The sequence below is a fragment of the Rhinatrema bivittatum genome, unplaced genomic scaffold (genome assembly GCF_901001135.1).
Source record: "Rhinatrema bivittatum unplaced genomic scaffold, aRhiBiv1.1, whole genome shotgun sequence".
Lineage (NCBI taxonomy): Eukaryota > Metazoa > Chordata > Amphibia > Gymnophiona > Rhinatrematidae > Rhinatrema > Rhinatrema bivittatum.
In genome coordinates, this window is record NW_021821388.1 from 3,765 (window position 1) to 25,179 (window position 21,415).

Genomic DNA, 21,415 nt, shown 5'->3' on the forward strand with positions numbered 1-21,415 from the left:
GCCCGTCGCCTTTGATAGGGAACATTTCTATTTATTGTCTACTAATTAAGTGGAAAGTTACTGAGCTTCAGACAGAGGAGCTTTTCAAACCTTCATGTTTCCTTTGATTATAAAGATTAGATTCTGGCTATGTAGTCAGGGAGACTCCGTTCAGGGGCAGAATTTTCTCAGCGTCGGGTTTTCTTTCATTTGATTTTAGCTGTCAGTGGCACCAGTTTCTGAAGAACAGATATATATATATATATATATATATATATATATATATATATTTTTTTTTTTTTTTTGTGCCAACAGGAAACATGCAATGAAAATTGGAAAAGAAAAAGGAAACTGACCAGCTTTGAGCACGGGTGATGAGTGACATAAAATGAAAGTTATAAGAAGAGAATACTTACTAAATGGAAGTACTTTTCTGGATCCAAGTCCTTCACTGCAGAGAGTATCACAGTGGGTTAATCAGTCAGAGCCTCAGCACGGGCCCTATCTTTCAGCAAGCCAGCACCCTCAGGACATCCTTCACCTCCTGGCAATACCATGGTTAAGATCCTGGCCAAGCACATTACGGGTCAAGGTTTCATGCATTAGCTCTTTGAAAATAGCCCGGGGCCCAGTGTGCATAAAAGTGCACGTGAAACCCTGCTGTGTGCATTCTTTCATGGGAACTGGTGGAAGGCATTTTCCAAGTGAACTTACAGCAGGCACCTAGGTTCACATCGCAAAAGCTCATTAAAGTCTGTGGGTACAGGGGTGCAGTGTGCTCCCAGACTTTACTGCTCTATGGATAGTTACGTATAAAGTTACCCCCAGAACTTCAGCATTTCACCTTTCGCTCCACAGATCCCCACTGTTCTCCTCTCTCTACACCCAGCTCGTGCACGCCACTCAGCGGGCAAGTCACTCCTATCTGTGCCCTTCTCCTCCACTGCTAATTCCTGACTCCGTGCTCGTCACCTGGCTGCACCTTATGCCTGGAATAGACTTCTTCAGTTGGTACGTCCTGGTCCCTCTCCTGCCACATTTAAATCCTGTCTAAAACCCCATCTTTCTGAGGCTGCTTTTAAACCTTAACCCCTGATTATCCTGCTTACAGCCTTAATAATTTGTAACCATTTTTTGATAAATGAAATTCCTAAAGTCTCTTTTGCCCGGTATGCTTGTCTTGATTAGATTGTAAGCGCTACTGAGCAGGGACTATCTCTTATGGCCCCAGTATTAAAAAAATCCATCTGGGTAAGTTAGCCAAATGAGACTTGCCAGCTAACTTACATGGGACGTTCAGCAGCACGTCTATGCTGCTGAAAATCTCTGTACAAATCACTACTTGGGTGGCTAAGTCTTATATGGCTAAGTTATACCTGCTCTAAGACTTATCTGGCTAAATAGCAACTGATGAATGTAGCCGGATATTCAATGGCCACCATTTAGCTGGAGAAGTCCTAATGATCTGGCCAAGTAGCTTTTGAATATCAGCTCTATATGTATTGTACAGTGCTGCGGATGTTGAGTAGTGCTATTGAAGTGTTAAGTAGTAGTTTCTAGCTACAACATCACCAATTCCCCCTTATTTAAGGAATCAGTATTAGATAATGAACTAAAAATCCAACCTGCCTATAGGCATAAACCTACAATGTTCACTTACCCTCAAGAGGAGCAAAGTTTTACAGGGACAAACTGTTGTAGAAAGTTATAAGAACATGCCATACTGGGTCAGACCAAGGGTCCATCAAGCCCAGCATCTGTTTCCAACAGTGGCCAATCCAGGCCATAAGAACCTGGCAAGTACCCAAAAACTAAGTCTATTCCATGCTACTGATGCTAGTAATAGCAGTGGCTATTTTCTAAGTCAACTTAATTAATAGCAGGTAATGGACTTTTCATCCAAGAACTTATCAAACCTTTTTTAAACACAGCTACACTAACTGCACTAACCACATCCTCTGGCAATAAATTCCAAAATTCAATTGTGCGTTGAGTGAAAAAGAACTTTCTCTGTTTTGTTTTAAATGTGCCACATGCTAACTTCATGGAGTGCCCCCTAGTTCTTCTATTATCCGAAAGAGTAAATAACTTTCACATTTACCCGTTCTAGACCTCTCATGATTTTAAACCCCTCTATCATATCCCCCCTCAGCCATCTCTTCTCCAAGCTGAACAGTCCTAACCTCTTTAGTCTTTCCTCATAGGGGAGCTGTTCCATCCCCTTTATCATTTTGGTTGCCCTTCTCTGTACCTTCTCCATCGCAACTATATCTTTTTGAGATGCGGTGACCAGAATTGTATCGGCCTCAGAAAGGCATTATGACATTTTCCATTTTATTCACCTTTTCCTTTCTAATAATTCCCAACATTCTGTTTGCTTTTGTGACTGTCGCAGCACACTGAACAGATGATTTCAATGTGTTATCTACTATCATGCCTAGATCTCTTTCCTGAGTGGTAATTCCTAATGTGGAACCTAACATCATGTAACCACAGCAAGGGTTATTTTTCCCTATATGCATCACCTTGCACTTGTCCACATTAATTTTCATCTGCCATTTGGACGCCCAATCGTCCAGTCTTACAAGGAGGTCTTCCTGCAATTTATCACACTCTGCTTGTGATTTAACTACTCTGCATAATTTTGTGTCATCCGCAAATTTAAGCACCTCACTTATTGTGCCCCTTTCTAGATCATTTATAAATAAATTAAAAAGCACAGGTCCCAGTTTAGATCCCTGAGGCACTCCACTGTTTACCTTTTTCCACTGTGAATACAGACCATTTAATCCTACTCTCTGTTTCCTGTCATTTAACCAGTTTGCAATCCACAGAAGGACATCGCCTCCTATCCCATGACTTTTTAGTTTTCTTAGAAGCCTCTCATGAGGGACTTTATTGAATGCCTTCTGAAAATCCAAATCACCATATCTACTGTTCACATTTGTCCACAGGTTTATTCATCCCTTCAAAAAAAATGTAGGAGATTTGTAAGGCAAGACTTCCCTTGGATAAATCCATGCTGGCTGTGTCCCGTTAAACCATGTCTATCTAAATGCTCTGTAATTTTAATCTTTGTAACAGTTTCCACAATTTTTCCCAGCACTGAAGTCAGGCTCACCAGTCTATAGTTTTCTGGATCTCTCCTGGAGCCCTTTTTAAATGTCAGGGTTACATTGGCCATGAAGAAGAGAGAGCTACGAGTTAATTAGATGGCAATTTTCAGGAACCATTTACCTGGGAAATCCCGAATTACTGAAGTAAATTGGTTGCCTGAATATTGCCCTGCCCTCAGCTGTTAAAAGTATGTGTGGGAATCAAGAACATGTGGACTTTTAGCCAGATAAAAAAGGTTGGAGGGATGTGGGAGGATTTTTCAGGCCCAGGGAGGGAAATAATGCGCAGATTATATTTTCAGTTCTATGCATGGTATTTTGAAGTGGAAAAAGCAGGTGCAAATCTCTGCAGATACTTTTTCCCAGGTCACTTTTCAAAGGAAAAGCATTCTCCAAATTGAAATCTAGTGCAATCTGCACGGATAAAAGTAGTTGCGGACTCTGCATTTAAGCCGGCACTGCCTCTTTAAAGACATTTGTCTTGTGGTCTTCCAGTCTTCTAACAGCTAAAGTAACCATGTGACACGTCGCAGTAGCTGAAAATATCTTGCTTTGTCCTATATGACGTCAGATATTAATCCACCCAAGTATCTGCAAACACGTCTCACGATTTTAAAACTCTGAGCGTGTTTTACTGTTAATACCTAGCACACTCCTTCCTAACCACGTACTATCACCAACGCACAGACTAACGCTCTCCTGCAGTCAAAGAGCCCTCACCTCGAGGAAGGGTGGCGTCTTTGTGATCTTTCAGGCTCATGGCTAATGAGGCTCCTTCAGGGACCTGTGAGTGACCAGAAGAGGAAGCAGCAGTGAACAGAATGACAGCAGGGCAGGAGAATGAGGACATAAATTACTACAAATTACTACATAAAATTACTACAAGCAAACACTAAAATACAACAAATGCTTACAGTGTATAATTTAGATCTTTATCGTCTAATGGTCTCTGAGGTTGATATACAGCTCCAGTTATCCGGATAACTAATTATTTGGCTAAGCAGTGGGCGGAACAGGGTTGGAACTGGGAGGAGCTACTTAGCTGGATAAGTTAGATCGGCTATTGCGCAGATCTAAAGTTAGCTGGATAAATGTATCCGTTTAACTCAAAACTTATCTGGGAATATTCAACAGTGCAGCTGTGCCGCTGAATCCCAGATAAGTTAGCAAGATACATTTATCCAGCTAACTTCCCTAGCCGGCTAGGTTGAATATATACCTCTCTGAGGCCGATGCAATACAGTGTGCTCAGCCCAGCGCACAGCTTGACGCGTGGTTGGGCGCGCGTTTTGGAGGCGCCAGAATAACTCCCGATGCAATGATGGGCTTAGCTCGTCCAAAGTACGCATCCAAACCAGCGTGAGGCTAATACTGCTCATCGCATGTAAATGCCATGTTGATGAGGCAAAAAAAAAAATCACCGGGAACCCAACGAGCACATTTTTACCCACAAGAATTAACACCATACTAAGCAGGAGGAACCACAGAAAGCAGCATCATGAGAAAAATAATTCTTGAAGGCAGTCAGGTTAGGAAAACGGGCGCTCAATTTAAGAGCGTCCGTTTTCCTAACCCGTGGCCGTGCACACAGACACATCCTCCTTGGTGCCCAATGCCATGGACGCTCTAGGGTCGCACGACTGATCCCCGGCGCGACCTTTTTTAGCGCGGCATCTCATTACCATGTTGCGTCCCGCGCCCACGAGAGGTGGGTGGGCTGCATCAGCCCCTATGTGTATAAGTTTGGGATGCAGAATGCAGGTACTTTTGGAAATGAAATGCAATGCAAGTTCCTGATGGTGTGCAGGGTGAGAGGAGATGCTCTCTATTAAATGTTTACCTCCAGTTTCTCCCTGCTGCTTCCTAAGAGGATTGCCCCAGGAAAATAAAAGCTCTAGGCAGGGCATGGGCTGGAAGAGAAACTTCCTCTGAAGGTTCAGTATTGCTCATGAGCCAGAAAGGGGTCACCCCTGCAGCAGCAGGCAGACATCCTCTCGCCTTCCCCTCCTACAATCACTGGAAGCTTGAGCGTGTGTTTACCTCTGCGTTTTCTCAAACCCTGCCGGTCTGGCAGGCAGGAGACCAGAGCGTGGCCGCCTGGCAGTAATATCCAGTTTACCTTGTAATGGGCTAATGTGTTGAGCTTCTTCCTCCCGTATTCTGCCAGTGAGGTGTTGTCCAGGTCCCGCAGGATGTAGCTCTCCGTGCTCGAAGCAAACCACTCTGAGGAAAAGACCAAACAGCTAATGGAAGTCCAGTGGTGAACAGAACAGATGTGCCTTGGCCTGGAGGTCACAGCTGATGGCCACTGCTGAGCTCTTACAATGAATTCAGACATTTCGTTTGAAAAAATTAGATGGTAGCAGCGGGTTACTTTCTTACTAATCGCCGCCCAAAACCAGTCAGCCCAGCTCTGTCTTAGCAGTACTAAGCTGTCAGCAGAATTGTCTTGGATCTGAGCATTTTTTTTTTTAAACGCATGTTTTATTGTAAGCCGCCTAGATCAGTCGATAATGCAGCCTTGACTATTTTAAATAAAAACAGTAATATAAGGGAAGGATACTGGTCTTCATCAACTAAACAGACGAAAGCGTGCTGGGAAAGCTATCGGATGTTCCTCCGAACAGAAGCCAGGCTGGCCTGCACTTTCTCATCCTAGCAAAACAGTTATTGCTCTACTGAAAGATGCCGAAAAGAAACAGAAGCAGGAGGCAGTCATAGCAGTAAGGAAAATCATGGCTTGTATTCGGTGGGACAGCCTTTCACTTTCTGTAGGATTTTTAATTTCCCTTCGATCAAGGCGAACCCGTCCCTGCTGCTCTGCCAGCAGGGGGCACCAACACTGTGCGCAATCCCCCAGCTCTCCCTGAATGCTTTAATGCATCATCTCCATGATAAACCCAGACCTTGCTAAACTTGTTGAAAAGGAGGACCCTGTTCATGCACACGTTTCCATGACGATATCAGTAGGGATGGTGAACAGTAACCTTCCCCAAACCAGAACACAATGCCAGCAATACCATGGACCCCAGCAATTCCTTTGCAATATAGTTACCCAGGTCCACTTCTTCTGCTTTTGGCCACTGGGAATAGGGAAGGTTTTTGCAGAAAGCTTCAAGGCTCTTCTCCTTAACTTGGCAGACGGTGTCTGTGTCCATTACCCGAATGCTCAGGGAGTCCATCCCACAGCCCTGGAAGGACACGTTCAGATTCTGCAGGGAGAAGGCAAACAGGAACGGTTCTGAGGGTTTATTCTCTCGTGTGTGTGACGGGTGAAAGGTTTGAACACATTCACATCATTTTATTAGTGCACAGCAGGTCCGAAGGCACGCCGTATTGACCAGACTGACTTGACTGTGAACAGTAATCATTATCCTACTCACGGCTCCGCTCTACAATTTATATTTCAGCCTGGACCTTTCTTCCCGTACATTCTGAATAATCCTGTCCTGGGCTTCAAGCTTCATTTATATCCCACTTTACCTGACCCAACAGCCCTCAGCCAGGGGCCACAGAACTTTTTCTGGAACCTGGTACATGCCCGCCCCCCTCCCTGAGCCTCTGGCCATCAGGAGTCACCGATGGCTGTTACAGTGACTCCCCACCCCCTTAAGACTCTGCATCCCAACCCCAGCAGAATTCTGGCACAGGAGCTGAAGCCAGGTCTCCCCCAGGACCGCACACTGCACTGCCAACGAGCCAGCCAGAGGGCCCTCTAGACAAAGCATTGCTGGCAACAGAAAACTAACGGCAGCCTTCCAGAAGGAAGGATTCCCAGTTCCTTGACAACTGACAAATATATTCATTTAAGAACAATTATTTTTATGGTTACTGACCTACAGATTAAACAATACAGATTCCATCGGGTAACATTAGCCTAGAAGTAAAACATCAACATTTTGTGGTTATTAGCACTATGCCCTTCCAGAGGGAAGATGCAGGCGACTGATGCTTGGGACTGGCTTCGAGTAGGAGTATCAAGAGGAGATTTCCTAGGACTAATGCTTTAGGCAGGGGCTGGACATGTCAGGGAAAATGCTGCTGGGATGAGTATTCGGGGCTAGGAAGGAGAATCATGGAGTAACCCCACGGAGCTGAGGCTTGAGAATGTCATTGGAGACAGCGAGGACAATCTCAGCACGTGAATGGTGAAAGATGAGGAGCGGACATGTCGCCATCACACACCGTGCAGTAGCAGACATTGAGCGGCAGCACTGCTTGCTCATAGGGCTAAAGTGAAATATCTGAGTGACAACTGAGGTCTCAATCCTCAGGGCGAGGCCTCCAATCATGTCTTCACCCAGGCTGGCCTATATACCCGCCCCCAATCTTTACCACAGGAGCCCTTGGGGCTTGCTAGGGCTTGGCGAGGGCGAAGTGTCAACTGAGAAAAATACACATTTCAAATACTCAATGGTATTCACATAAAGGCACCCTTCAGACAGGCCGATACAGTAAAGTGCGCTCAGCAGAGCGCACTGTTTTAACCCGCAGTTGGACACGGTCCACTACGCCTTATACAATAAGGGGTTTAGCCCATCCAAACGCGTGTCCAACTGCGGGTAAAATAGTGCGCTCAGCTGAGCGCACTTTATTTATTTAATTTATTTATTTATTTAGAGCTGTTCTATACCGGCATTCACGATACAATCACATCATGCCGGTTTACAGTTAACAAGGGGTGTAAACGGCTTGAAACATTTAAAAAGTGAAGAGGAGCAAAAAAAGTTACAATAAAACAGGGTGCTAGAACTAGGGGAAGAAAAAGACAAAGCTAGGTAGCTTAACAGTAGGATGAACAATTATTTACATAGTGCTGAGGGTCTCTCAATAGTTGTTGTGGTGCTTCAGTTAGGTTCGGGAAAGGCTTGTTTAAACAACCAAGTCTTAAGCCTTTTTCTAAATGTTGGTAAGCATGGTTCCTGTCTTAGTTATTGTATCGGCCTGTCTGAAGGGTGCCTTTAGGAGAAGGCAAATTGCATGTTGATGAGGCTATTAGTTATTTGCCCAGATACAGAAAAAAAAAATGTGCACCTGATCCACAGTCGATCCGCACTGCTTGCTGTACATCCTCCAACTTCATATTGTGGCGATATTAAGTCGGAGGAACCAAAAGGTTAAAAAAAAAAGTTTTTTTTTTAATGTGCTGGCAGGTCAGGTTAGGAAAACGGACGCTCGTAAAATTGAGTGTTCATTTTCCAAACCTGCTTCCAGCCACCTCTCCTGGGCTTCCGCTGCTAAGGAGGCATTAGGGGTCCGCTATTGCCCCCCAGCGCCTCCTTTTCAGCGCGACCTCTCATTTAAATACCGTATCGCGTGCCCAGGAGAGGTGGCTGGGCGCGCGTTATGAAAGCGGGAGCTCAACCACCGATTGCCCGCTTTCCCCCACGCACTTTACGGTATCGGCCTGAGAGCTGGTGGCACAGGGCTGACTAACATTTGTTTACAGCCAAGGTGCAGCAGCAAAGATATGTAAATTGAGGCAACATCATTGCCCAATCCTGATGAGCTCCAATAATATTCTAAAAATTGTGAACAAATATCAACCAATGACGAATGCACAACAAAAAGCTAATTTCTTCACATTTATTCCAAAAAAATAATTTTTTTTTAAAGCAAAACAACTTCCAGAACCACAAGGCCTAAGTACTTGTGAATGACATAAAACAGCACTGGAGTTGACGCTGAGGCACGGCACGGTGGATTTAGGTTTGGTCGGACCTGGGCATGCTCAGGCTTGTGGAGAGAGGGAGAATGACCAGCACTAGGGAGGTAATCCCCTGCCAGCTGAGGGCTGGCGTGGGATCCTGCGGCTGCCTGGGCATGCTTCCTGGGAAGGGGAATTAAAGGTGGAGGGTTATAAAGTGGGAAAAGATTCCCCCCACCCCCCATCATAATAATCACAGGATACCAAAGCTTCTTTCCAAATATTTCCCTTTCCTGTTACAACACATTTAATGATGTCACTTTAAATCTGAGCCATTATAAAGGAACATGCTATTACGGAGCTAATGGCAGGACTGCTTTCTTGCACCGACCTTAAGAACATAAGAAATTGCCATGCTGGGTCAGACCAAGCGTTCATCAAGCCCAGCATCCTGTTTCCAACAGAGGCCAAAACCAGGCCACAAGAACCTGGCAATTACCCAAACACTAAGAAGACCCCGTGCTACTGATGCAATTAATAGCAGTGGCTATTCCCTAAGTAAAATTGATTAATAGCAGTTAATGGACTTCTCTTCCAAGACCTTCCAGATATTCAAGCCATGTCACCAGCCAACAGATGGGCCTGCTTCTTGAGGACTGAGCTTAGTGGGGCAATGTATTATGAGTTTGAAAATTAAGAAAGGATGGCACAGTACTACAACGAGGTGGACAGTCAGTCCGCAAATCCTACAACAGGTGCCCGTTGAGGGTAATCTCTGGGTCTTCTTGAGTTTGTCTGTACCGGTGCACCACAGTCACTCCCCGGACCCAGGCCTTACCAGTCTGTATTATTTCTACAGCGGCAATCATTTCAGAGAAAATGAAATTCTGCTTCCTGACGACGAAGCACAATAATAAATCAGGTCAGCCAGCAGATGATCAGTCTGAGGAGCTCTGTCTGCTTCCTCCCTTTCATGGGCCCGGGTCGGTCGTAGCAACAGCCTCCGAAAGGGGGAAATCCACAGTCTAGACTCCTGCCCCGTGAGATGGTCTCACAGCATCGCCTTTCAAGCAGAGTCGTGCACTGGGCCAGAGAGGTGCGACATGCTGCATTCAGCAGCTTCTCGCTGGCGGGCACGCTGCTGCCAGGCCAGAGACAACAGCGTGCTTGGGAGAAGAGAAAAACCTGTCTTCTTATCAAAGAGAAGCCTCGCAGTCAGAATCCTCAGCTTTGTTTCTTGGGCTCCTTAAGTGAGAGGCCTAAGCTGGAGCTCTTGAAATAATTAAATATAAAGAAAAAATTTAAAATGCTGTCTGGAGCCAAGCACTGCACCCATTCACTCAGCCTGGAGCAGCACTAGAAGTAGCACTATGGGAGTTGTACTCTGCCCTCTCAGTCCTTGGCTTCTAATTCTATGTAGGTAGAAAGATGTAGGAAATAACAAGGAAAATACTAGTATCCAGACATGATGGTTCCCTGTTGAGAGCCGGACAGGCAGAAGGAAGGACAGAAAATACTCATGTTGGTTCCCTGAGGAGAATCAGATGGAAAGGCATGAGGATAAAGGCTGTATATGTTTGATCCTGAATTAAAGCCAGATGGAAGGGAGTGGAATGATACAATGCATAATGGCTCCCTGAAGAGAGCCAACTGTCTGGGAAGGTGCAAAGAGAGAAGGGTCAGGGCCATTGGGGAAGGGGGAAGGGAAGGTTATAAATAAGACAAAACCGTTTTTGTTTCTTCTTTTAGTTTCTATTGGATCAGTGCCATTGACAATGAATTCTAATTTTCAAGAGAATAAAGCCAACTTTTTCTCAATTTGCCTCTTACACAATCTTGGCCATTACATGAGTGAAACTGGTCTTTTTATCACATCTCCTTACAGGATTCAGACAGATTGTTATAGTGCATAGTAATTCAGTGGATCCTGAGCCTGTCCTGGAGGACTCCCAGCCAGTCAGGTTTTCAGGACGATCTCAATGAATATGTATGAGATAAATCTGCATGCAATGCAAATCTCTCTCCTGCTTATTCATTGTGGATATCTTGAGGACCTGACGGGCTGGAGGTCCACCAGGACAGGTTTGGGGACAGCTGTGGTAGATTATGACAGAAAAATATTAATTGGTCCATCCAATCTGCCATGTTGAGATTCTTCCTCTCTGGTTCTCTGGGTAGATGAGCATATAATTCCCTCACTTAAACCAACACCCATTCCCCGCCATGCACGCTGCCTTCCTCCCATGTTCACTCCGGCATGCAGCAGCCTCTTACCATTGGCTTTGCCTCAATGTTTTCCCTCAGGAGCCATTCTTCATTGAGGGTGTATCGGGCCTTTCCAGTGATGGCATCAATAGATCCCTTGTTGATCTGCTGTTTCATGGCACAAAGCAGCAAGAAGAAGGGCTCACCTACTGTCTCCTGGTGAAGGAAGGAAAAGAGGACGTCAATACAACAAGCATTTCTTATCTCTAAAGAGAAGTCTCACTGTGTTTTACGCAAATTTCACCTCAAGAAACATGCCAGGATGTACTAGCCAGGAGCAACCTGCTATAAGATGAATTGACTGAATAGAAAAACAATTAACACGAAGAAACATGATTGCAGAAAAAGACCATGTGACCTATCTAGTCTGCCCATCACACCAACTGCTCACCTCTACGATCCCTACCACTCCCTCAGAGATCCCCTGTGCTTATCCCATTCTTTTTGAACTCAGATACTGTCCTTGTCTCCACCACTTTTACAGGGAGGCTAGCTAGTCCATGCATCCACATATCCTCTCTGTAAAGAAATATTTCCTTACAGGCTAATTTTAAAACAAATGCACATGTGCCCATAAGTATGCTCCTACTTTTAAGAGGTCACTCGAGCACAGACTGGCATGCGTATCTTCCACAGGACTTTGTCGGTTTTTACCTGCCCTATGTAGGCGGATTTTAAAATCTGCTCACGTGAGGGACAACCCGCTTTTCCAATTAGTCCCCCAGTTTGCCCAGTTAATATCGAGGTCTTCCAGACCCCTGTGGTTCTTCATCCTGCACGCCCCCCCCTCACTCCCCTTTGATCCCGACCACTCACCCTGTCCCATAAGCCCTAAAACTCGAGATCTACAGACTTGCTCCTCATCTGGAGCAGCAGTAAAATTACGAGGATATCAAGCCGATGCGTGCTGCAGCCTCTGGTTTTTAAAATACGGAGTTACGTGCGTAGCTGATGGCCCTGCCCCAGAACGCCCATGCTCTGTCCGTGCCCCAGCCCTTTCTGCCCTCTTATTTTTGACGTGTGCACTAGTATAGGTGCCTACTTTGCAGCATTTTTAAATCCACATTGCTCGCAGCGTGGTCCACAGATGCACATTGGGGCAAGATTTTCAGAGCCCTGCTCGCCTAAATCCGCCCAAAACCGGGCGGATTTAGGCGAGCAGGGCCCTGCGCGCCGGTGAGCCTATTTTACATAGGCTCACCGGCGCGCGCAGAGCCCGGGACTCGCGTAAGTCCCGGGGTTCTCCGAGGGGGCGTGTCGGGGGTGGGCCCGGTCGTCGCGGCATTTCGGGGGCGGTGTCGGCAGCGTTTTGGGGGCGGATACGGGGGCGTGGCTACGGCCCGGGGCGGTCTGGGGGCGTGGCCGCACCCTCTGTACCCCCGCCCCCAGGACACGGCCCGGCGCGCAAGAGGCCCGCTGGCGCGCGGGGATTTACGCCTCCCTCTGGGAGGCGTAAATCCCCCGACAAAGGTAAGGTGGGGGCTTAGACAGGGCCGGGTGGGTGGGTTTAGGTAGGGGGAAGGGAGGGGAAGGTGAGGGGATGGGCAAAAGGAAGTTCCCTCCGAGGCCGCTCCGATTTCGGAGTGGCCTTGGGAGGGAACGGGGGTAGGCTGCGCGGCTCGGCGCGCGCCGGCTATACAAAATCGATAGCCTTGCGCGCGCCGATCCAGGTTTTTAGCAGATACGCGCGGCTCCACGCGTATCTACTAAAATCCAGCGTACTTTTGTTTGCGCCTGGAGCGCAAACAAAAGTAGGCCTATTCGCGGAGTATGAAAATCCGCCCCATAATGTGGGTATTTTTGCATGAGCAACACTTTTAAAATCTACCTCATAGATCTTTCCTAAGTATAACCCCCTTTCATCCTATGAGTCCCCTCATTCTAGAGCCTCCTTTTTCCATTAAAAGAGGCTTGGAAATCTTTTCAGTACACATTGCTGGGTTGCTACACTAGAAAACAATCTTTAGTGGTGAAGCAAAAGAAAGAAGGGCCTAAAGGCATTACAGAATGGATCTTCTACATATCCTGTAAGGGTGGTATAGATGTGATTGTTGGAGTAAGCATATAAGGTATGGGTTGTACCAGTGTTATTATTAGAGTAAGGATATAAGGCATGGCTTGCACAGATGTTATTGTTGGAGTAAGGATATAAGGCATGGCTTGCACAGATGTTATTGTTGGAGTAAGGATATAAGGTATGGGTTGCACAGATGTGATTGTTGGAGTAAGCATATAAGGTATGGGTTGTACCAGTGTTATTATTAGAGTAAGGATATAAGGTATGGGTTGCACAGATGTTATTATTAGAGTAAGGATATAAGGTATGGGTTGCACAGATGTGATTGTTGGAGTAAGGATATAAGGTATGGGTTGCACAGATGTGATTGTTGGAGTAAGGATATAAGGTATGGGTTGCACAGATGTTATTATTAGAGTAAGGATATAAGGTATGGGTTGCACAGATGTGATTGTTGGAGTAAGCATATAAGGTATGGGTTGTACCAGTGTTATTATTAGAGTAAGGATATAAGGTATGGGTTGCACAGATGTTATTATTAGAGTAAGGATATAAGGTATGGGTTGCACAGATGTGATTGTTGGAGTAAGGATATAAGGTATGGGTTGCACAGATGTTATTATTAGAGTAAGGATATAAAGTATGGGTTGTACAGATGTGATTGTTGGAGTAAAGATATAAGGTATGGGTGTTCTAGATGTTACTTGTGTTGGATATTTGTTTTTGACATCTCTAGGTAACATCGATTTCACACTGATCCCAAAACTCCAGATCTCACATCTAATCCCTTATTCCCCATTCCCTTCTCCCCTGGTGAGCCTCCAATTCCTTTCTTGCCCCCACCCCATGTACCTCAAATTCCAGTCCCTCAACCCCTCAAATACCTCCAATTTAATGTCTCCCCATGTACTTGCAATTTCATTTTCTGTACTTGATTTCATTCTCGACCTCCACCCTTCAACCCTCGTATACCTCTAATTTCATTCCCCCTTTCCAGTGTACCTCCAAGTTTATATGTTATTATACTGTATTGTTTTAAATTATAAATGTGAAGTCGTAATCCACCTTGATCGACTGAAATTGCGGAATATAAGAATAAATAAATAAATAATGAAACACCTCCAAATTTCATTCTCTTCCCCCTTTCCGACAGATTTCAGATGCCAGTCTCCCCCTCTCCCGGAAGACCTTCTAGTCTAGTCTCTCTCTATCTCCCCCAGGTGTACCTCTGATGTTCAGTCCTTTCCCTACCACTGCTGCAAACACCAGGACTTCAGCCACACTGTGAAAAGAAGGCAGCCTATCCTACACTCACTGGTACCAGGGTGACGCTGCCCCCTCCAGGCTTCAATGCAGAAGGCAGGGCTGCGAGCATGAAACCGTGAGGTGGGGACAGGCAGGAACTTTGCCACCCTCAGATTTTTCTGCCCTATGCACAGACCTGTATATAAATCCAGGCCTGGATGTTACTGCAGGACTAGGGACTTCCACAGTCACCAATAAAATAAGGGTATAGTGTAGTTATAAGAAAAATCTAAATTGAGATCTAACCGTAGGAACAGAGATATCTTGTGTGAGTGGAACAGATGCTACAGCTGAAATATGGTGACCAGTTTTTGTCCTCCCGTTTTCTCATAGGTTTCACTAGGTGGGAGTATCTTCCTGCTGCACTGTTTTCAGTTGGGATGCACTGTCATTTGAAACAACACCATACGCTGTTTAAATGGGGCAGAAGCAATCCCCAGCAATGCTGTTTTTCAAAATGGCGCCCCTCACTCCCCCACCACTGAAGATCATGTTTCAACCTTTATCCCTCACTCCCCCACCACTGAGGATCCTCTGTGCTTATCTCAGGCTTTATCCTCACTCACCCTTAGCATTGAGGATTTTTTTGTGCTTATCCCAGGGTTTACCTGTCACTTCACCATAGCTAAGGATTCTCTGTGCTTATCCCAGGCCTTACCCCTCACTCCTCCCTCAGCACTAAGAATCTTCTGTACCTGTCTCAGGCCTAAATCCCTCACTTCTCCACCACTAAGGATCCCCTGTTCCTGTCCCTCACTGCCCACAGCTAAGAATCCTCTGTGCTTATCCCAGACTTTTCTCCTCACTTCTCCACAAGTAAGGATCCTCTGTGCCTGCCCCAGTGTTTCTTGAATTGGAAAACCGTTTTCACAGTCACCACCTCCAATAAGCAGCTGTTCTAGAACATAAGAAATGCCAATTTGCGTCAGACCAAGGTTCATCAGGCCCAGCATCCTGTCTCTGACAGTGGCCAAATAGGGTCGCAAGTATCCAGCAGATCCCAAAAAACTAGAGCTATTTCTTGTTCACCCCTCCCAGGAATAGCAATGGATTTCCCTAGTCTACCTGGCTAATGATGCTTTATGGACTTTTCCTCCAGGAACTTGTCCAAACTTCATAACATAAGAAATGTCATACTGGGTCAGACCACAGGTCCATCGAGCCCCAACATCCCATCTCCAACAGTGGCCAATCCAAGTCACAAGTACCTGGCAGGATCCAAAGGGACAGGCCCAATCCTTCTTCCTCATAACTGGGATAAGCAGTGGCTTCCCAAGACTACTATTATGGACTTTTCCTCCAGGAACTTTTCTAAACCCTTTTAATTGCTTTCACCACATCCTCTGGCAACAAATTTGACAGTTTAATTGTGCGCTGAGTGAAAAAAATGCCTTCTCCAATTTGTTTAAAATGTGCTACCTTATTAGCTTTATGGAGCGTCCTCTAGCCCTAATACTAAGAATAAAAAAACATTCCCTATTTACCGGTTTCACATTACCAATGATTTTACAGACATATCCCCTCTCAGCCCGCCTCTTCTCTAGGCTGAAGAGCCCTAACCTCTTTAGCCTTTCCTCATAGGGGAGTCATTCTATCCCTTTTATTATTTTGGTTGCCATTCTCTGTAATTTTTCTAGTTCTGCTATGACATTTTTTGAGATGGGGCGACCAGAATTGCACACAATACTCAAGATGCAGTCGCACCATGGAAAAAAACAGAGACATCATGATATCCTCTATTTTATTTTCCATTCCTTTCCTTATTACACCTAACATTCTCTATGCACGGAGCTCGGATTTCAAAGTACTGCTCATCGTGACTCCAAGATCTCTTTCCTGGTGGTGACACCTTACACAGAACTCAGCATCGTGTAACTATAGTTTGGATTATTCTTCCCCACATACATCACGTTACACTTGTCCACATTACGTTTCATCTGCCTTTTGGACGACCAATCCCCCTTTCTATCTCTCACAATCCTCTTACAATTCTTCACAATCAGCTTATGATTCAACCACGTTGAATAATTTTGTGTCATCTGCAGATCTGATCACTTCCCTCACTACTCCCCTTTTCAGATCACTTAGAAGTATATTAAAAAGCAAGGGTCCCAGTACAGATCCCTGGGGCACTCCACTGTTTACCCTTCTCCACTGAAATGACCATTCAGTTCAACTCCCTGTTTCCTGTCTTTTAGTCACTTACCAGTCCACAATAAGACATTGCCTCCTATTCCATGACTCTAATTCCTGATGAGCCTCATCAGGAGCAACTGCAAGCACCTTTTGAAAATCCAGATACACTATATCAACAGACGCGTCCTTGTTGACATGCAAATTAATCCCTTCAAAGGCAAGACTTCCTTTTGCTAAATCCATATTGGCTCTGGACCATTAATCTGTGTCTATCTAGATGGCCAGTAATTTTGTTCTTCAAAATAGCTTCTACCATTTTACCTTGCACCAACATCAAGCCGACTGGTCTATAGGGCCCTTTTTAAAAATGGGCATTACATTGGCTACCCTCCAACCCTCAAACATCATAGCTGATCTGAATGAGAAGTTAGAGATTACTAGTAATACATCCGTAATTTCATTTCATTGCTGATTAAATCCTTCTATGCTAGTCACCTTGACCATGTCCTCTGGAAACATATTCCACAACTGAATTGTGTACTATTCAAAAAAGTACTTTCTACAATTTGTTTACATCTGCTGGTTGTTTAGTTTCATGGAGGACCCTTTGTTTTAATATTATTTATCCATTCCACCCCATTCATGATTTTATAAACGTCTACCATTTCTACTCTCAGTTCTCTCTTTTCCAAGCTGCAGAGCCCAAGCCCAGTTTCCCAGCCCTCTCCTGGAGGCCACCTATCCAGGCGGGTTTCTAGGACTTCCAAAATGAATGTGCATGCCATAGATTTGTGTATACTGGTTCTCTGATGTTTGCAAATCTATTTCATGCATGTTCAAGGTGGATATCCTGAAAAGCTGACTGGTTAGGTGTGCCTAACCTGTGCAATTTCTCATCAGGGGGGAGTGATTCCATCCCCTTTAGCTTTTTTGTTGCCCTTCTCTGCACCTTTTCTAGTTCTGCAATGTCTCTGAGTTGGGGTGACCAGAACTGTACACAATATTCAAGTGCAGTTGCACCCTGGATCATTCTATTTGCCAACCCTGAGGATTTCAACGTATTGTTTGCAATGATTCCAAGGTCCTTTACCAGAGTGGTGACTCCCAATATAGAACCCAGCATTGTGTACCTGTAAGTTTGGATTAATTTTTCCCTACGTCATTCACGTTAGACATTCAGTTGCCCAGTCTCCTAATCTCACAAGGTCCCTCTGCAGTTCCTCACAATCTGCTGCGGTTTAAACAACTTTGAATAACTGTGTGTCACTTGGCATTCCCTTTTCCACATCATTTGTGAATATGTGAAACAGCACAGGTCCCAGTACCGATCCCTGTGATACTCCACTAATGACTTTTCTCCATGTGGAAAACCGGCCATTTAGACCTGGCTTTCAGCTCCCAATTCATACAGGACACTGCCTCCTATTCAAACAACTTTTTTTTTGTAATTTCCTGAGGATTTTTGTCATGAGTGGCTTTGTCAAATGCCTTCTGAAAACCAAATACACTATATCAACCAGCTCACCTTTATCTACATTTATTTACATTTTCCAAAAAAAATCCAAAAGACTGATAAGGCAAGGTTTCCTTTTGCTGAAGCCATATTGACTCTTCTACATTAAGTCTATCTGTTTATGGCCAGTAATTTTGTTTGGCTTCTGCCATGTTGCCTGGCACCTCTACCATTATTTCTGAGAAGAAAAGCTTCCTTGGTTTATCCTTCCAGCCTCGTTTCCTGCTCTTATTCCAGCACTTTCTTACCTTTGAAATAAGCTTGCCTCATGTGTATTATTTATACTTTTCAGGTTAAGTGAAGGTCAGTAGCATATTCTCCCTTTCCCTTCTTGTACCCAGCTAATATTTAGATCTTTAAATCTGAGCATCTTGCCCTTCACCTCTTGCACAATTAGCTTAGATTTAAGAACTGGCAAAAGTTTTACTGCACTATTTGTTTGCATCTTTTAGCAATTGCACCTTTTATGTCCTCAAGTTTTTGGCTGGCACCAGATTTGCACAAGACAATCATTTGCACCACGTTGGCAGATTTTTTTTTTTTTCTGTGCAATGTTTTCTTCGCAGAGTGGTAGGAATTGTGCAAACACACACAAGGCCTGAGAAACGCACTTTGCTTTGCCCTGTCCTTAAATGAAACCCTGAGTGTCTATTGAGGGGGTTTTGTGGATCTTGTCTGTGGTGTGCTTGACAAGGTTGTACTGTTGCGCTTCCCAAAACAACTTTCCTGATTTGTACTGCAGATGTCAGAACAGGAAAAAGGATATGTTGTACCCATGCTGCAGATGTTACATCAAGAGCAAGAATAGGATGTGCAGGTGGTACAGATGTTACTGCAGGAAAAAGGATTTACGGTCTGAATGGACATACACTTGGGAACACAGAATGGCAAACCAAAATTGTGTACCCATTCTGGGTGTATTCAGGGGCAGGCTCTCTTTCTGAACTGTGATCCCAAATTTGCTTTTTATGATCTGGCAAAAAGGTTGAAAAGTAACTCAGTCCCTAATCACAGGAAAATGAATAATATTGTACTGGTGTTAGAAATGCAGGCATACACTGTATGAGATTTCCAGATGTTATAGCAGGACTACAAATCTTCTGTATAAGTGCTAGGGATCTTATTGCATGTATAAAGCTATTCTTACAGATGCTACTGCTGGGATAGGAACATGGGGTGGGATTGCACACACATGAGCAGGATACAACTGGCAAAAAAGGATGCATAAGAGAAAATGATAAAGCCCACATTCAGCTGGCAAAATCAAAGGCAAAAAAGAGAGACTGTGGGTTACACAGTATATAAAATGCACTGGAAATCCAATAAGTTTTAAGCACAGGAGAAAACAAATCACACTAAAGGCTTTCAGGGCTGAAACTTGTACAAGTCAGGATTTCTTTGTCATGTTTAGAATTATTAATGATTATGTGCTTTTTTTCTGGAATAATAATTATTTCAGCCTAAGCTCTGCTGAGCTGAGCATATTTCTGTGCATATAATTACCCCGTTTTTCACTATTTAGCGTACTGATTTCTATTTTCTTGTTTGGATGCCATGTTCACATTGCATCTATACTTAATGACCCCCATTCTCTTTTTATTTTCCTGTTTCAGAGATGATTAAATCAGTCACTATTAGAAAGCAATGTTCAATAGTTATTCATGTGGAATCATTGCATGTGTTTCAGCGTTTAAATCTTTTCATCTTTTCTTTTGAGATCAGGAAACTGGGGGGAATGTGCAAACTCCTAATCTAGTGTGGCTTTGAAAGGGAAGAGGAAGGCAGGATGCTTCTGGGAACAATAGTCGCAGAGGAAGAGGCTGGTCTGGATCACTGCCAGGAAATTGGTTTGCAATGAAATTTAAACCTCTCTCAGACTTGGCTGGTTTGGGGAAATGGGGAGTTGGAAAGATCAGTGCTGATTAAGCAAAAGCAAAGAGAATACCAAGCAAAAACTTGCTGGTGTTCTGGAGTCTTTTTCTCTTATGCGTTTTTTAAATTATTGTGGGCACTGAAATTATGCCCATCTCTCCCAACTCACGCTCACAGGAAGAGAACCGCAAGACTATGCATTCGTAGCATTCACCACCTTCTACTGTACCAGAATGCCTGTCACTGACAGTCCCAGACGTGCCACCGCTCCGTGACTCAGCAGGCACAGAAAGGTATATTTAATGCAGCAATATAAAACAGAGAAAGTCTCCAGTTCTCCTTTGGATTACAGGCTGACACTTTGCTTGCCTGCTCTCGAAAACTGGCCGCAAATGTGTAAAGTTAGCTCAACAAAAAGGTCTCAACTTGTTTGCTGACCCTTATTTCTACCTATTAGAAACTGGAGGTTTATGATCCTTCCCAACTCTCAACAGCCTCTAATATTACTGCTTGGAGAGCTTGCCTGATATTGAGTGCCACAGACGGAAGGTGTGCAATGTAATCAGATGAGAGCTCATTGTAATAATGAATGAGATAGCCTAGGCCAAGCCCTTGGGCACCCCATGAAAGATTTGGGTTCGAAAAGGAAATGAGCTGATGATGTCAGGCCAGTTTTTAGTGGATGGATAAAAGTCATCCGTGCATTGTTTGGGAAGCTTCAGCAGGGTTGCAGTCAGGCTGAGCCTAGCCAGGTGCTGTATCTTGCAGTCATACACCATCCAAAATTTAGGCTCGTATAACAGAGCCTCATCTTTCAGCCAAGCTCTCATTCTCTCTCAATCCCCAGCAGTAATGAGCTGGCTGGTTTGGATCGCTGGGCAGTGAGACGCAGTTACTGTGAGCAGTGACAGGCTAAGAGTCTCATTTTAAGACAAAACAAAGTGTGAACTGCAGGTATTGTGCGTTTGCACAATTTCCACCCTTCTGCAAAGGAAACATTGCACAGAAAAAAATAATCTACTAACATGGTACGCCAAGAAAGCACCAAGCAAGGGACCTTTGAAGACTCATGATAAGCTCTTCCTGGACTTTTTTTTACCAAGTACTCTTTGAAATGCCTGTCAGATCAAAACTTGGCCATGTTGGAGGTGATGTCTCTGGATAATCACTGCTTTTCTGTTAGTCTCAGACTCCTCCTTTTCTGTTGGTCTCACCACTTTGGTCTCACTGCATTTACAGGTAGGTTTTCTGAATTCTTTTTGTACAAATGCAATTTTGCCGATTATTATTTAGACACTGGGAATGGTTTTGTGCTATATAATGATTAATCAGTCCTGCCTCCCCATCACCTATGAAGGCAATATCAGGCATATGAATAGATCTTTTCTCTTCCAAAAACTGTTTAAAAATTTCTTTAGAGTTTGGCACTTGTTATGTACATTTCTGGACTCAAACATTAAAATGATTTGCCTCTGCATTTTCTTTTTCTTTAAAAAGCATCACAGCCTACTGCAACTGCAGTGGCACACAGAGCAAAACTGGCCATCAGGTTACCACATCTGAAC

The 21,415-nt window shown here is 44.5% G+C and overlaps 1 protein-coding gene across 1 annotated transcript in view; it reads right to left on the reverse strand.

Annotated features, from left to right (window-relative positions):
• Positions 1-334: 334 nt before the first annotated feature.
• Positions 335-21,415, reverse strand: part of LOC115082642 (plexin-D1-like) — a gene marked incomplete at its 5' end in the record, with an annotated part of 71,317 nt that continues 50,236 nt past the window's right edge. The window contains 5 exon segments of the mRNA XM_029586845.1: positions 335-430; positions 3,816-3,879; positions 5,215-5,318; positions 6,151-6,307; positions 11,017-11,163. Of these exon segments, the coding sequence (XP_029442705.1) occupies positions 375-430; positions 3,816-3,879; positions 5,215-5,318; positions 6,151-6,307; positions 11,017-11,163 (528 nt within the window).